This window comes from Anas acuta, chromosome 15 (genome assembly GCF_963932015.1).
Source record: "Anas acuta chromosome 15, bAnaAcu1.1, whole genome shotgun sequence".
In the NCBI taxonomy this organism is placed as follows: domain Eukaryota; kingdom Metazoa; phylum Chordata; class Aves; order Anseriformes; family Anatidae; genus Anas; species Anas acuta.
In genome coordinates, this window is record NC_088993.1 from 15,224,953 (window position 1) to 15,241,965 (window position 17,013).

The window sequence follows — 17,013 nt, forward strand, 5'->3', positions numbered from 1 at the left end:
AAATGTGTTGTGTGTTCTTGTAGGTCAGGAAAACTTACTGAAGTATACTTGCATGTCTGTAGGGCTCAGAATATCCATCTGCCTAAAGCTTAAATCCTTTAAAGGGTGAGCTGCGGTTCTCTGGCCACCTCTCTGTAATCTGCATAACTTCTGATTTGTGAATGTGCATGAAAATTTCCCAGTGAATGAAAGACCTCGTGTTTTGTTCCTGTAAAATGAATTATTAATTTGTTTTGTACTGAGGTATGAGGAAATAGAGCTCCAGTTTACTAGATTATCAAAGCGTGTTCTGTACAAGCATATTGAATTAGCTTTCATTCTCTGGATGTCCCAGCCACTAGCACGCTCGTTGGCTTAAAGCATTCCTATACTCGTGTACGTATAGACATAAATACTCCCTTCTGCTGGTGTTACAATATCATGAGTGGAAGTAAATTAAACTAAACTAAATTTCCAGTTTGGCCATTACGCTTCTGTTTTATGAAGCATGCTAGTGAAAGCACTGTTGTTCCAGACCCCGTGAATGTTCTGATTTTCTCCAAAATATTTGCTGCGTAACTTTAGAGGATTCACTTATCCTGTGATAAGACTCCTCAGTGCATAGAGGTTCCTGTGTCTGCTTACGTTGCTTGCGTGGTTTTGACGGGGAATGTGCTCTTTGGAAAGGGTTTGTGGTGCTTTGGGCAAATCAGTCTTTGGAAGCAGAAGCAGCGAATGCTGTGCATAGCTTTCCGAAAACTGAAAGGGAAGATTATTGTTTTGTAACAGTTTTTCTTGTGGGCACTGTGAGGGGACTAGAACTTGTCTTCAGCTCCTATTAGACAAAAAAGTTTTATTCTTATGGCAAGAAGCGACTTTGGCTTGTATGCCTTATTTGTTTGTTATATGCATCATCACTGAAACCCACAATTGTCAGAGAAGTTCTAAGCAATGGGGTAAATTTCTGTGCTACCAGTAGGCTTGTTTTGCTACAGAAAAGTATAAAAACGTCATGCATAATAACTCTTAAAGTCTTGACAGAATGGTGCATAGCTCCTAGGAAGCTTTTAAAAGCAGAAGTGTTTCCTACCAGACTAATGCCTTTCTGGTTAGGCTCAACAATGGTTTTACCCTATTTAGTGTAGCTTTCTTTTTTTTTTTTTAATAAAACAAATAGTTGCTAATAGATGCACTCTGTCACTCCATTGCTGCTCATTTTCTACTCGTCTTCCTCTTTTGCTGAGTGTATTTTGCCTCATAAATAAGTCATGCCACAGAGAGTCTGTGCTGTAGCATTTCCCATCCATCTTTCCTGCTAGCAGAATCTCTTTGACTTTGATGTGGACTAATTAAGTTCACATTTTTTTATGGACATCTTAGAGTAGTTAAAGGAAATATAGCTGAAATCTCTCTGCTTTTCTAAATGAGGCTGTAGGACTTGTTAGGACTTTGATCTACGTATCCTGAAGTTTTTTCTTTTCTGAAAGCATGCTATCGAAGTATTTCCATCAAAGTTGTATGGCAAACTTCCCACGAGCATACATCTTCTCATAGGGAGAATCGGATTTCTGTGCATTTTGCCCTGCGTACAGCTATCTCCGCAGCATGGGCAGTTAAATAATGCTTCTCTCCACAACACCGGGCGGGTTTGTCTGTTTAGCCCGCTCCTTGAATTGCTTCCCAAGTCATGTGCTCGCAGATTAGATCAATACATTACCTAATAGGCCGGTTAAAAACATTTCCCCGATCTGCTGACGTGGGGGAACGGGGAGGTAAAGTAATAGATTTTGTACTAGACGTTAGAATACACTACTGCGGTATTGGCAAGCCCCTTCTTCTCATGTGAAATTTGCTACTGCAGTGGTGCATTGCAGGAAATAGATAAAAATCAACTCACTGCACATATCCACACATCATTCATATTCTGTGAGAAGAGGCATGCCTTCAGAACCCGGCGTAGCTTACGTGTTTTCACACGGCGCTTGCCACTTCTGAAAGAATGTTACCGTAGGAGAACATGCAATTTAATTTCAACCTGATCCATTATTTAAATAGTTTAAAAACACAGTAGGCTCTTAAATGCTTCTTTTGTCGAGCACTGGAGAAATCATTTAGACTTGTAAATGCTAGTGGGTTGGGAGGGCACCTACCAAAGGAGAAGCAAATAAGCTATTTCAGCATAGTTGTTTGAATGTAGGAGAATCGCTCTATTTCTTGTCCAAGTATCACTTTCTGTTACTGGGACTTCATATGGGAAAGCCAGAATTACCTTTTTGGGTTATCTTCCTATTTTTCCTCTGGCCTATGCTTTTAAATTGTACAACTTTTTTTCTTTTTTTTTTTCCTACCATCAATTTCATTTCAGCCTTATACCTACCTGCTATGGAATTGCATGTGAAAAGGTTAATTAAAAAAAACAAAACAAACAGGCACAAACATAAACCAGCATCACCACAACAAAATCTGATTCGGTGCCCAGCCCTTGGCAAGGTGCATAATCCAGGGTAAGAAGAGCAGGCAAAAAATCTATACGGATAGGTCAAATGATGACTACTGAGATCTTTGATTCACCCTCAGACACGATTCTTAATTTCATCAAAGCACTCCGGCGTTGGGCTGACTCACTGCTCTCTTGAGAAGAGCCTTTTAATCAAAGCGTTGTTTTTAGAGCTTAGGTAGACTTTGGCTGCTATGCTGCTCTCATTTAAGGGCCTGCCTTAGTGCAGCGATGATTCAGATTAACATGTTGTCTCTTCTGAGTGCCATCCATCCATCCAATCCGTCATCCATACCTACAATCCCTTCATATCAGGGTGTTGGAGCCTTAACTGTAAACCCCTTCAGGGTGCAGACACTCTGAGCTTAACATAGCACAAATAGTCAATAGGAAAAACTCTCCGGCTGCATAGCATAATTGTTTCAGAGCGCGGAGGCGTGATTACAGCACAAATAAATACCTGCAGTGCTCTACAAGTGTCGCTGCCCTTTGCTGGGAGACGCAGCACCAAGAGCCAAGGCAGTGGAACAAAGGATGTGAGTGCTCCTCGTCGCCATCCGTGGGAGGTCACCTCTCTCAGGTTAGAAAAATCTGTATTGGGAGCAAATCATAGAGGCGAAACAGGGCAGTTGAAGACAATTCCTGCTCGTAAGAAGGGGACAGATGCATAACGCAGCCTGTGTTGGGAAGCCTGCTGGCTGGGATGAAGGGTAGGGCTTCCTGATGTGCTCATTTGTGGTCTTGCTGGTGCCCTGTGGTATCCCCTTTTTTATTTTTTGTGGGATCAGCATCATTCTTTGTGGGGCAACACGGTATAGAAGACAAAACAGTTTAAAAGAATGGTGCCGTGTAAATTTAGATGGATCAACAGAGCCATCTGAAGTGATACTGAAAGTCTGGGGGATGACGCTGCGGTGTCAAGAAGCTGGCATCTCCGCATGAATCCGGGGCCTTATTTAAAAATAAATGAAGTCTTCATTTCTGAAAAGAAATTTTGCAGGAATTACTTGCTTGGACACTAATAGGAAACTGTTTCATGGGGACAAACAAGATGAATGTACTGATGTTTTCCATCCTGCCTTTCAGTGCAGAGCCACATTTGGGCTTTGATCTAATTGAATGAAGGACCACATAAAAGCAAGTCATTATTCTTGTTCTGAATCCTTGGGGAAAAAAAAAAAATGACTTCCTTGAAGTAGCTCACTCTGGAATAGGGAAAGGTCACTTTAGGATAGGGTAATCCTAGCATCTGGCTGTATAATGGCTTATAATATTAGGAATTACTAAATCAAGTTTTGTAGGTGACAACTAGGCACAAGGCCTGGTTCTTTGTGGTTTAAAGCTAGCAACACGCTTCCAGGAAGGCTTTCCTGACTCTTACAGGTTGATCTTTGTAAATATTAATCCAAAATCCATGTTTATGCAGAGGAAAAGAAGGTTCTTTTCTGAAAGAACTTTTTTTTTCCGTTCTCTTACTGATTTCAGAGCAGCTGTAGTGTGTTGGGGCACACTGAAAATGGTCTTTAACTTGTTTTTCTAAATTAATGCCCTGCCCACAAGAATTCAGAGAAGCATGTGGAGTTGTTCAATAGAACAAACAAACCCAGTATTACCTGATATTTAGTATATGTAGAAGCTTTTTAAAAATTTCTATGTGGAACTTGTTTGCAGATGGGTTTTTTGTTTGTTTCTGGCTTGGGTATGTTTTGTTTTTTTTTATTTATTTATTTTGATGGTCTCAAAGTTATTGAAGGACTTCACCTTACAGTGCAGACTGAGCCCTAGACAGGACCAGTTTCCACCTGCTGGCTAGGGAAAAATTCCCCATATTTTCCTTAATTGTGCTAGGGAGTAACCCCCTGCCAATTTGGTGCTGAAATCAGACTGTTATGTGAATGAGCTATTCCAGCAACTGGTCATTGTGCTCTGGAACCGTTCCCTAATATCCATTCCTATTGTACGGAGAGTTTGGAGAAGAAAAGTGAATGGTCTGGCTACTGACTCATAGGTCTGTGGGCACTGGGATAGTACTGGCTTTGTGAAAATTCCTGGGATAACTTGATCCAGACTTTTAATCCTTCAGTGGAACAGCCAAGTGTTACTTCAGAATTGCTCGGAGCGTTTCTGCTTCCATTGGATTTGATGGAAGATGTTTTTATAGCTGGCTTCTTCTCAGTCGTGTTGTGGAGCAGCCCCCTGTGTTGCTTGCAGTTCATGAACCTGAGGGGTTCACCTGTGTGCTTCCCATGCCTTTGGGTCAGTATGCTGGCTTTCTTACTGACAATTCACTTTTATATACAGCACTTTTCTGGTATTCAGCTCTTGAAAGCGTTGTACCTCGTATCATCATCCCTCCCTTCGAGCAGGAGGGTCCGAAGATCCACGACAAAATACTCTCAGATGGGCTTCCGACGTCATTTTTGTGGTTAACCTGACATTTGAGAAGATGTGAGCTTCAGGAACTGGAAGCAACTGAGCCATTCTGATTTCTCTGGATGGGGATCCTGGTCCAGTCAAAATATTTGGCCAGCTGTGAGCTGGTTCCTGGTGGGTTAGCCACACTGTTGTGACATGTCGTCACTCCCCGAGAAGGTAGCTCAGGCTGCCTTGTTCATTAGGATAAAATTCTGTTCCTCCAGCCTCCAGAAAATTTGTCAGCCTGGCAGCACAGCACCCCAGAACACTTAGCAGAGGCTCGGCATTGCCAGATGAGGAAATTGAGATAATTTGTCAAGACCAAAAAAACACAACTCAAAAAGGAATAGGATTAGCATACTTCTAAATCCTTTGGACCAAAACATACTAATTAAGGACATCATTCAAAATACTCTGATACTGGCCTCCAACGCTTCGTCTCCCTTGTGTGGTTGCTAATGTGTCTTCCATGAAGATAGGAGGAGAAAAAAAAAAGAAAATAAAGGCAATTAAAAACACTGCCTTCAGAATTTGATTAAAAAATCAGAAAGCAAAGACTGCAGAAAAAAATACATTTTCCTCTAGCAGTGGTACTTTGCAAACATACTTTGCACAAGTTTAATCCATTTGGAAGAAAAAGTTAAAAAAAGATGTCTCCACAGCTTCTTTTAAGCATCTTTTTTTCAGCAAGTTCAGCAACGCTTTTTCCCTCTTTCATTTTTTTTTCCCTCTTTCATTTTTTCCCCCCTTATAGGCAGAAGTATGTTCTGTCAGAACTTGCCTTGGGTTTAAGCTAATCTGCATAAGGACAACAAACTGCTGGTGTGGTCTGATGGTATATTTTTGCTCCTGCTTGAGAACTGTGATGTTTCTTAACTTTGGCTTTCTCATGTTGAATTCTCACTTTCCACACCGTTGTGCTCCAACTTGTGCTGAGATGATCGGAGCCAGGCGTCCTGTGTGGAGCACCCGGTGGCAGGAGGGAGCCGGACAACGCACCGGCGCAGAGCAAACACCTTGTATTTAATGTTTGCCTCGGAACAGAGCTGAAATAGCTAACCGTCTTTTTCTGCTGCTGTAAGAGATCTAAATAAATTGTTTGGAATAGCCCAATTTAAGAAGTCACCTGTATTTGGCTTTTTTTTTTTTGAAGGTGACTTTCTGAACATGAGTCAAACCCACAAAATTAGCGCACGGTTTTGCTGGCACTGGTAAGCCTCTTACTAGGACCCCTGACCCTAGTGGGACTGGAAAAAAAAGTACAGAATTGATAAAATGTTCTTTAAAAAACAAAAGTCTAATCAGACAATACTCTGATTAAGACTTGGTTGCAGGAAGTGAGTGAACAATACTCAAGCTGATTTTTTTCTGAATCTGATGTGTCAGAAACGTGCGCTTACTCAGAGCAGCTCTGAATCATCCTGTCAGCGCGGGGAGGAGAGATTTCTGTGCCGTGCCACAGACCTGAGGAAATCAGTCCCCTGGTTTTGCTGCTTGAAATCTAAGAGCTCTGCTTTCAAGTTTTAAGTATTTAAATTTGCAAAATACCCCAGCCACCGTATTGATGGATGATGGGTCGGTGGCATGCCTGCACTAGGAAAGCAAGACAGTAAATCTTGACGTAAATTTGGACTAAGAAGTGATAGAAGAGTGTAAGGCAAATTTGACCTGAATTTGTTACTTTTGAGGTACAAAGAGTACTCCAAAGATTACTGAATCTTGTCAGCTGTGCTCTGCTGTTGGTTTTGTCTTCCCACATGGCCAAAGCAATGCTGCTGTTTGAGTAGCCTCAGGGTCTCCGTCTTCAGCACAGGAAGAAGCAGCGGTCGGTCATATGATCTTTTGGGTTTATCTGTCCTTTTTTCTTCAAAAAGTAGGCTCAGTGAAGCATGCTGCTCTTCGCTTCATGTGCTGCTGTGTCTGCAGTACATTTGGACAAGAATTGGTTGCAGGGGCTTGGCCGTGGTATTGGGCAAGCTGATGCTCCTACATCGCTTTTCTCCTACCCACCTTTCCCCCAGTGTATGGAAAATATCACTGTGAGAAGGGGATGGGACTTGAATGGATGTATTATCTCATAATATCTAGTTTAAAATCTAATTTGAATACAGAAATAAAATTGGAGCAGGAGGGAAAAGATTGAGAATTACGGGTAACTCCACTTTGAGGCATCTCATGGTGTTGCCACGTTTTGCCTCTGTACATCAAGCAGAGCACCTTATTCTGCCTAAATCACAGCTGGATTGTTGGAAGCAATGTTGGCTTTGGAACAGGCTTCCTGATTTCTGACAGAAATCCACTTCGAGTTCAACAACTGGAACTCCTCAGCATCTCCCTGTGACTGGAGTTCACCTGTTTTTGTTGAAGTACCACCTTGTCAGGAACAGTTTGTTGAGCCAAAGTGACGTGGTTGCAGAACAGATGTGCCTCTCTGGAGGCGAAGCAGATGATGGTGTGACAGACGTGCTAGGAAGGAGAATTTCCCACATACACCTATATGCTGTGAGTAAGCATATTTAGAGCTGCACATCAAGTCCCTTAATTGGTGTGGACTGCGATTAAAGATTTTTCTGAAAAATTAGACTTGGTTTGGGGCTGGAAATTTTGATAATATATTAGAAAATGAAATGATCTTTTCTCTTGTTTCTGATGTGGCTCAATATTGTGTCTTGATTTACACAAAGCTGACTTCCAAGCTGGGGAAAGTAAAGTAGGTTTATCGTGGGAAAATTTTACTTTCCTAATATTTGTGCTCCTGCAGAAGAACTTTTACATGATAAAACACTTGCGGGGTTCCATAGCTAGTTTATGGGCAATGTGTTAACTGCTTTGAGGGTATCTTAAGAATCTGCTTTTCTGAGTTGTGAACACGTATAGTGTGGCAACACCTTTCTTATGATCTTTTAACCTCCCGAGCCTCCCACTGTCTTGTAAGTGTTACCTAGTTCATCTTTTCCTGGGGACCTTTGTGGTGAATATGGGTTGCAGATTGCGAAAGGTAGGAGGTCTTTGGCTCATAAATTTGTAACTGAAAGCAGCTTTATCCTGAAGGTGCTTTGATATATTTGGTGTGAGTGTAAGAGTGCAAGGCTGCTGAAATACCCTAATGGAAAACTTCTTAATAAAGATGTTTTCTTCTCGTGTACAATTAAATAAAAACGGAGCCTCTAAAGCTAATTCTAGAATAGTTGGAAGTGTGGAAGAATGATTTGCAGTGGCTGAGGACTATTGTATGGCTCCATTTTTTCTGCACAATTGGCTTTGCAGGAATAGCATATTGCCATTCAAAGCTGCAGTTTGCTGGTTTGAGGGGCCGGTGAGATGTGAAGCTGAAGCAGGTTTGTAGGTTTTTGAGCACCTGACACCATATGCCCAGCGTGACCTTCTTGCTGTAGGGGGAGCCTGTGCTGACCTGGAAAATGAGATTTGGGACTGAAACTGTCAGACAACGAACTGCCAGGGCAAACCCGAGTGAAGATGATGCGCTCGTTTTCTCCACCACTGTTTGGATGGTAGAATGGTAAACTAATCATAAGCTGTTCTGACAACTTGGAGAGACTTGAAGTGTCAGCAGTCTCATTCGTTCAACCTACTAATGCCTGCTGCTTTTTTTTTTAACTCACTTCATGTCACAGCTGTTAACAATGTCACGAGCAGGTAGCCTGCCAGGGGTGGATTCTGGATACTGGTGCTTTATGGTCGGTTCCCTTTTGTGCGCTAGGTTTTACATCCTCATTTGCTAGGCTGGTTAAACCTCCTTCAGAAGGAGGTACAGAGCCATGGCTGGGAGGTCTGGACTTGTCAGCTAACCTTGTTTTATGTAGCAATAAAAGGAGATTAGCAGAGGAAAAAACACTGCTGAGGAAATTGGGCTGCGTAGCGGTGCTAACTACTGTAGTTCTGTCAGGAATCACGCTAGTTATTGTGGGTGTCCGTACACAGCTTAACAGGTGTGGGACCATTATTTCCAATTTTCTGTCACTTTGAAACCTGCCTTTAGTGTTCTACCGGACAGAAAGTGGTCAGGGCTTCTTCTGGTCTCCCCATGTGGTTCATCAGAAAATCGAGGCAGAGCTAAAGGGGAGCAGACGGACAGAGGCTCCGTGTGGCCTGAGGAAAGGCTGGCGAGGGGTGGGAAGGGAGAATGGGGTTAAGGGTGGGGAGTGGGATATCTGAGGGTCACGAGTGTAAAGGAGAGGCAGGTTGGAGCCCAGCAGTCATGGCAGAGGGTGTAGAGGAAGGAGGAGACCTCAGGTTTACACCTCTGGGTGAGGTGAGGGGCGTTGTGGTGGCAGGGCCGTACCCGGGGCAGGAGCAGAGGCAGGCTTTGGGCTTTGCCTTCCCCGAAGCAGCAGGCCGCGAGCGGGACCAGGCTCGCTTTTTGGCAAAGTCGAGGCTTGTTTTAAAGCAGACTTGTGGCTTTGTGGCTCCGGCCGATTCTGATTACTCATTTGCAGTGTTCTGTTGCCTCTTAGTCAGAGCGTAGCCTCAAGAGATGGGAGCGGGGTGGGAGTATTATGAAACACGGTAATTGGATTATTTGGGGGGGGGGGGTGGCAGGGTGGCAGCTTTGTTGTAACTTAGCAAATTGTTTAAAAGCACATACAGATGAAAAGGAGACAGCTAATCTGGTTAAGAATAGCCGCTATGGTTTCTGATATCGATTTCTTTCCTCACTCTTGTCTTTTAACCTTGTTTTCTTACAATTTTAGAAAAAGAGTCTTGAGCGATACTGAACCGATAGAGGATTTAGATAAAAACAGCTTCTTTAAATAAATGATTGAACTTATTTTAACCGACTATCGAGTTCTTCCACATTCTGACATTTCTTTTAATTTTCATTCAAATGAAAATTAATATCCCAAGAGTTTTTGTCTTTTTGCCTAAAATGATCAGTTTTTACATACTTATGTCATCTGTTTACAATACATTTAATGCTAAAAGATTTATTTTTAGCTGGCTAAGTAAAATAGCTAGTTGCTCGAGTTGTTGTCATAGCAGCAATCTTAACAGATAGGCTGATCCTATTTAGCTTTTGCAGCCAAAGAGCAACCGTTAGGCAACAGTTTGACAGTTCTGCAGTATTTTTCTAAAGATGGAAATTGTGCTGCTGGTGGTGGTGTTTTTTTTTTGGGGGGGGGGGGGCCTACTTTAAAATATTTTTCTGTAGGTGTGTAGAGTTTGTATCAACTGGTTTATTTTCATCTAACAACTTCGGCGAACTTTGGATGCATGGCATGTGAAATTCAGGATTTAAGTCTTAATTTGTAGAAGCTTGAAATTCACAATGCAGGATATTGCAAGCTGCTTTGTTTTTTTTTTTTCCTAATTTATTTTAAAGTGTTTTATTTTTAAAGCCATGAATATTCTGAAAGAAAAATGCCAGACTAGAAAACAGCATTGTGCATCACTTATTCAGCACTAATTTTAAGTTGTGGCAGACTGGGCAAAGTTCTTCAGACCGCTGAAGAACTTTGGGGCTTGTCTTGGATTAACTTCGCTGCCTTAGTTAGTAGGTCATAGCCCTCAGTGTTTTAGTAAATCCTGATTTTTATTATTTTTTTAATGTGAAAGGGGAAAAACTGCTTCTACACTGATGAGCAAAGGTATTTTCAAATCAGTCTATGAAATAAGGTGCAATCAATGCCTCTACAAGTGGTATTTGTAGCTCTGAGCTGCTACAGAAGTCCAGTTACTCTTAAACTTGTTTGAAAGTAGTTGTCTGTGAGTAAAGTGAATTTATTTGCAGTGAGGAATTCTTCATGTCTGGATCTTCCGATCAGATGGTATTGGACTTGAAGTCTTTTTGGTGTTACTGAGCAAAAGGCTTATCTCTCAAGCCCTCTGAAGTCTCTGACTAGACAGCTATTTTTCGGTGGATCTGTTGAAGCACCTGAGTTGAATGCCAATAAAAGCTTTCAGGTGTTGTTGGCTTAAAGAATGCTTTGAATACGATGAGAGTCAAAAAGTCCATTTAATCTTCTGGTTGTTTTGTGCAAGCCTACTTAAAAAGTATCGTTGTCTTAGGTCTGTAAACTCTCATGTCAGGTTTATATGCTTATTTCAACTGAATGAATCATGGTAACTCATCTCATATTTTCCCATTTTGCATCTCTTGGGAATAGTCAGCTCTTCACTTGCCAAACTTGAATCAAATCCAGTCTGTGAGAGTGGTAACAGTGACTTCTGTGACTCCCCACCTGGAATGAATTTGCAGTTGCACCTCTCTTTCATGGACTGGTATAAGGAAACATAATGAATGAATCTGGCAGGATCTCCTGGCAGAGAAAGAAAGTCATAGAATAACCCGAGTTGGCAGGGACCCACAGGGATAGAATCAAAGAATCATTAAGGTTGGAAAAGACCTTCAAGATCATCTGGTCTTATCCCTCTATCACCAATATTACCCACTAAACCATGTCTCTGGATCATCAAGTCCAACTCCTGGCTCCACACAGGGCCACCTAAAAACAAACCCCATGTCTGATAGTAGCATCCAAACACTTCTTGAACTCTGGCATGTTCAGGGCCATGACCACTGCCCTGGGGAGCCTATGTAGTGCCTGACCACCCTCTTGGGGAAGAACCTTTTCCCAAAGAACCGAGAGAGAATGCATCCAGATCTCTCCCTGGTCTCAATATAAGGAGTAGTGCCTGCTTACCTCTGCTTAAAGGGTTCATTAAACTACAGGCTGTAAATGGTTTGGCTGTCGTCATCTCTTAGAGGAGACCTACTCTCTGTCAAGACTTGGAAATGTATTGGGTAAATGGAAGAGAGTTCTCTGATAATACATCTAATTGGTGGTTTTGTCACATGGAGGCAAACTTCTGTTTCTCCTGCTGGCCTGCAACATTCAAAAGGCATTGAGTAAAAGAGAAAGCAGTGGTTTGATCTACATCCACTTAGTTGGACTTGGACATATATATAATTTCCGTTGTTCTTATAGTGTGTATCTTTCTCTGTTTCAGGCAAAGTCGTGCATTTGTCATATGTGTGGTGCCCACCTGAATAGACTCCACTCTTGCCTCTACTGTGTCTTCTTTGGCTGTTTTACAAAGAAACATATTCACGAGCACGCGAAGACAAAGCGACACAATTTAGGTAAGCTGTCATCCTGATATACTCACCATTGCTTTGTAGCTCACTGTGTTAGCCTCTCCAATTCCAGGCCAGTAAGGTTCTTGTAGCAAGCTCATTAGACAGGAAGATCAATTTTTTGTGTTCTGGGTTGATGAGTGGCATTATTTTAAACCTGGTGCTTAAATTTGCATTGTATTACTGATAAGCTTTTTGTCTACAACTTACTAAACAGCAGTAATTCATTTTTTATCTTCGTATTTTCAAATTAACATTATGTATGGGAAAAATAACAAAAATGTGTGTAGATAGAGCTGACATTTTTCTAAGTTTGAAAAATGGTCATTTTAGTGACTAAACCAGAGCGTTTATTTCTGTGAACTTTATTTAAAGGAGGTGGTATTTTTATTTTAGTATATGGTGGTTGTTCTTACTAAGGGGGTAAAAATCATTCTTATTACAAGAATGAGAATTAATTAAACTTTTACAACTTGTTTTCTATATTGGCTTCTCAGGGTTAATAACTGAAGTAATAAGAAAACTGAAATAAGAAGGTGTTCCTGATAGAGAGCACCTTTCCCTCAACTGCCTTAGAAACATCAGTTAAAATGCTAAGCAGTTCTTCCCTTCTGTCAGCCTTGGTACAACGTAATGTTCAAAGCCAAAGTAATTCACCCTTGCTTTCAGATAAGTTACTTATTTCTTACAGCTTAGAACGCTGTTTTGTTTTGTCTTGATGCTCTAATATTACAAAATTTACAAGAACAATGTTCACTGTGATTCTGCTCTCCCTATCCACTTGCAGGGAGGGAAAGTATCCTTTTCTTTTCTCCTTATTAAATTAGTTATACTTATTTCCAAAAAATTGAATTCTGTTTACCACATTTAAGTCTATGGTAGCCAAGCTTCATGGAACAGCTCTGCATCAAAACTTTTTTTTTGAATAACTGTAATCAGGCATTTCAAGTTTATGTTGCAGTTGTGTATGAAATCCCTTCCCATGAACAGTAGCACTAAAGAATTACAGGGACAAATGAACACCTGATATTTCATACAAGTCCATACATTATCCAAAACATTTTCCTGTCCCTTTTCCAAGATCAGGTCAGCTTTGCAAATTTTCTGGGTTTTGAGGTTTTCCTTGTACTGTATTTACTTCCATGTTGTGCTTGTTACTATGATGCGGTGATATCCTGAACAACAATTAGCCCAAAATCATAATAACTTAAAAAGTTATTTTTCTTTACTTTTTTTTTTTTTTTTTTTTTTTACTTTATTTGGAGGATGAAGTCACCAAGGTTGGTTCCAATGGGACTAAATTGGTTCTGAATGTCAAATGACCATGACCTATTTGTGACAAACGTTTATTAGTTTATGTAAGGAAAATGAGGATGCTAGACCTTGGGATTTCATGTTGCTTAGCTTGCTACTTAAAGCCACAACAAAACCAGAAGCAAGCACTGGTTTGAAGGAAGAAACCAGAAGAAAGCATTGGTCTTGAAAGAAGGGAAGTAGCTATGCAGTACAGAGAACATCTTTAATGAAATATTTATTGAGGGGGGAAATAAGATCATGAAAAATCAGAACTACAGTTGAATCCAAATTTGCTTTCTATACAACACAGTTTTTCTTTGAATGAAGGAAGATACATTCTTGATAGAATGATACAGGAAAAAAGACATTCTTTCCTGGAATAAATTTTCTCTTTACTGTTGTGGCTACCTTCTCATTTCGCTTACTGTAAGTGCTAATGGAACAGTCTTTATTTTCCTTGAAGACAAAGGTGCACTATAAGGCCATAGTGCTGTGTAATGCTGCGCTTAAGAAACTGGTATGTAAGTTTACTGTTTATGGAAAAGATGACTTAAACCAGCAAACTGTTATACTTTCTTCCTTCATGTGTCAAGAAAGAAAAATGTAGACTTTGTAGTGGTGTAGCTTAAGTTTCTAAACTCTCTGAAAAATAGAATACTGTAAAAATAGTACTGAATATCCACAATGCTTATGAAATTGCTGGCCTTTTAGAGAGTGACATGGTCATAATTCTTAGCGTCAAGGTAGGCATCAATATTCAGTATAAACTGAAGCCCAGATAGCTGTACTGTAAATAAGAACCGTAAGAAGAAAAATGAAATGTGCTACTGTGAGAAAACACCTGACATCAGTGAGCACTGATAAGGCCACATCTGGAAATGTGGATGTAGTCCTGGGCAACGTGCTCTAGGTGGCCCTGATGGAGCAGGGTGATGAGACAAGATAACCTCCGGAGGTCCCTTCCAACCTCAGCCCTTCTTTGAATTTTTTTTTCTTTGCATGATGGCTCAGTGGCAACGTGTTGCTCACCGTAATAGAAAGGTTGAGGTTTGGAAGTGGGTTGTTGTTTGGTTTAGAAATGCTGGAAACAGAAGTAGGCCAATGAAGTCATATTCCAGGACACACAAAAAAAAGGCAACCAAAAAACCTATATGATATTTTAAATCACTTTTTACAGGGTATAATCTCCGAAGAGCTGTTAAGGTCAGTTCTTTTGGTTAGGTTGCTTGGGAATCTTTACCAATGCAGAAGTAGAAATTAGTAAAACTCTAAGGATTTTACTCTAGTGAAAAAAAAATAATCTAAGTTTTTCTGGTAATATATATATATATGTATAAAAGACCACTTTGTGCCACTTTAAGCTTATGGACAGCCTTAGGGTTTAAAAAAATATAGTGCTAAATTAAGACCATTAGAAGGTATTTGGCTATTTATCTGTGGATACTGCGTAAACACTGTAATATTTTTACCTTCAAGCTTGCTGTATTTAAGGACAGCTCCTTTAAAAGAGCCTTTTTAATTGTATGAGTTGTGAGCTATGTATTTGGGAAGCCTAAATTTTTCCATGCTTATTTTTGTGCAAGTTAGAATTCGCTGGTGTCTGTTATAGTGAAATGTCTTGGGTTTCCTTGGAATATAGGAAAAGCAGAAACTGGACAGAGGAGGTAGGTGCTTTGAGGATGCACTCTTGCTTCAAGACTTAATTGTGTCACACCATGAAAATAACTGCAGAAGTGCGTAAGAGAAGGTATTTACCAAAAGATACACAGCCTTTAGATAAAAAGGGGCAAAGTTGACACAGATTATCATCTAATATCATTCCCAAGAAGTATTTGTTTGCGGTTAAATGGAAAGTACTCAGTGCTCACACGCATACAATGTGAAGATAGTACAACTGACTGCTTGATTTCTGCTTTTGGAGGTTCCTTTTTTTTTTTTAAATGTATGTTTTGGTGTTTAACTTCCAGCTGCATGTGAAATGAGCTGTAAAAATGTGTAGTTTTGCTAGTATTTTTGGTTGCATTTACTGCTGCAATTTTCGTTGGGGAAATAACATCCGATAGGCAGAAATGGGTTAAGTGCTTAGAAATTTCAAAACGAACAGGAATTATTTTAAAACACTTGGTGACTTTTTGCTGAGCCAACATCAGTCTCCATGGAGACTAGCAGGAGTTGCACACTTAATCAGGGTTCTAAGAAATATCATAGATTTCAGCTGTAACAGCTGTCTGAGCACTGGCAGTGATGTTTTTGCAGCTAACTGCTATATGTTTCAGGAGCCTTCAGGATCGCAGTCTAGAGTGTTCTTAAAATACATCCCTTGTTATCTCTGCTTCCCTGAGCAATACAAATTAGACTCTTGCATCATGACCTTACAGTGATACCTGTGCTCTTGCATCTGCTTGCCTGTTAATAATACTGTACTTACTTGAATACATTCCTTGAATTGTGGATATGGTTGGTGGGTATGCGAGGTAAAATCCAGCTATATGGATTTTTTAACCCTTTTTTTTTTTTTTTTAACCTTCTGCATTGCACAGGCTCACCATGGTAGGTTGATACTTCCACTAGGATGGAAATTGTTCGAGCAATATGCAATTTCTACACAGATTGGAAAACTTCTAGGAAGTGGTATATAAGGCCAGCCTTTCCAGGACCTCAAAGTCTTGAGGCTACTTGGATTTTTCCTGTTCTGTTTCAGAGCTATGTTGCTGTTATGTAGTTTTTTGGTTTCATTTTTAATGTTCCCTGTGAGTGAATAGTTTGTTTCCTTTACATAATATCTAAAACTTTTTAGGGAGGTTTAACGTATGAGAAAACAAAATTGCTGATTTTTCAGAATGGAATATTTATGTGACCTTGCTTGGCAGTTTTCCCCCACATGCTTTTATTTTTATATATGAATGCAGACATGCATGTGTGCAAGAAAAATAACTGGTGAGACTAAGGAAGATCCACGTTACAGATACTCTGAGTTAGATCAGTTCACTTAAAATGTCAAAGCTCTGTAGACCTACTCCTTGGTAGGAGCCAACTCCTGCATTTCCATACTATGCTTGTATCTGTTTCAGGTACTCTCTTGACACGTTTCGTAGTATCTTAGAATGGCACCTAATATATTTTTTGGTTGAAGTCTTGGTCTACTCTGAAGCCCTGTTAGAGATAAGTGAACCAGAAGGACAGGGGTTCGTTGGTTAAAAGACTGAATAAGAAAAAGCTGGGAAACTGACATACCATTTGGTTTCTAAGAAGACTGGCAAACATAGTCCTTTTCAAAATGAGTCCTCTTAGAGTGCATTCATTATTTATTAGATCACAAACTTTGTTGAGGAACTGGTTTTTCTAAGTATATGCTCCTATAAGTCTGTTTGTGGTGAGAGGAACTGGATGGGTGAGCACAGCAGTAATGCTCGTAGAGTAAGGTGAGGGTGTTTGTTTGTAGAATTCAGAAAATTTCCACTTTCCTTAGAAAACAACTAAAAATGTTCATCTGATTCAAACGAAACAACAAAAAAATGGTTTCTATACTTGAAGTTGGTCAAAGGAAAAAAAAATCCTGTCACTGCTGCTAATGTGTAGCTGCCTCTTAGAATTTAATATGTAGAAACAGAACAATTTTATGTTAAGACAAGACAGTAAAAAATATTTAATTTCCATTTGAGTTGGAAAGCATTGACAGTAATGTTAATTCTGCACGACGGCAGCAAAGTAGAGTTCTTTTGTAAACAAG

General features: G+C 40.2%; 1 protein-coding gene across 2 annotated transcripts in view; it reads left to right on the plus strand.

The window, feature by feature from the left end:
* The window catches only part of USP22 (ubiquitin specific peptidase 22), a 98,706-nt gene that overhangs the window by 25,758 nt on the left and 55,935 nt on the right, over nucleotides 1-17,013 (plus strand). For both annotated transcript variants that reach the window (XM_068698746.1, XM_068698745.1), the window contains exon 2: nucleotides 11,861-11,993. In XM_068698746.1, the coding sequence (XP_068554847.1) occupies nucleotides 11,861-11,993 (133 nt within the window). The remainder of the gene's footprint in view (nucleotides 1-11,860; nucleotides 11,994-17,013) is intronic.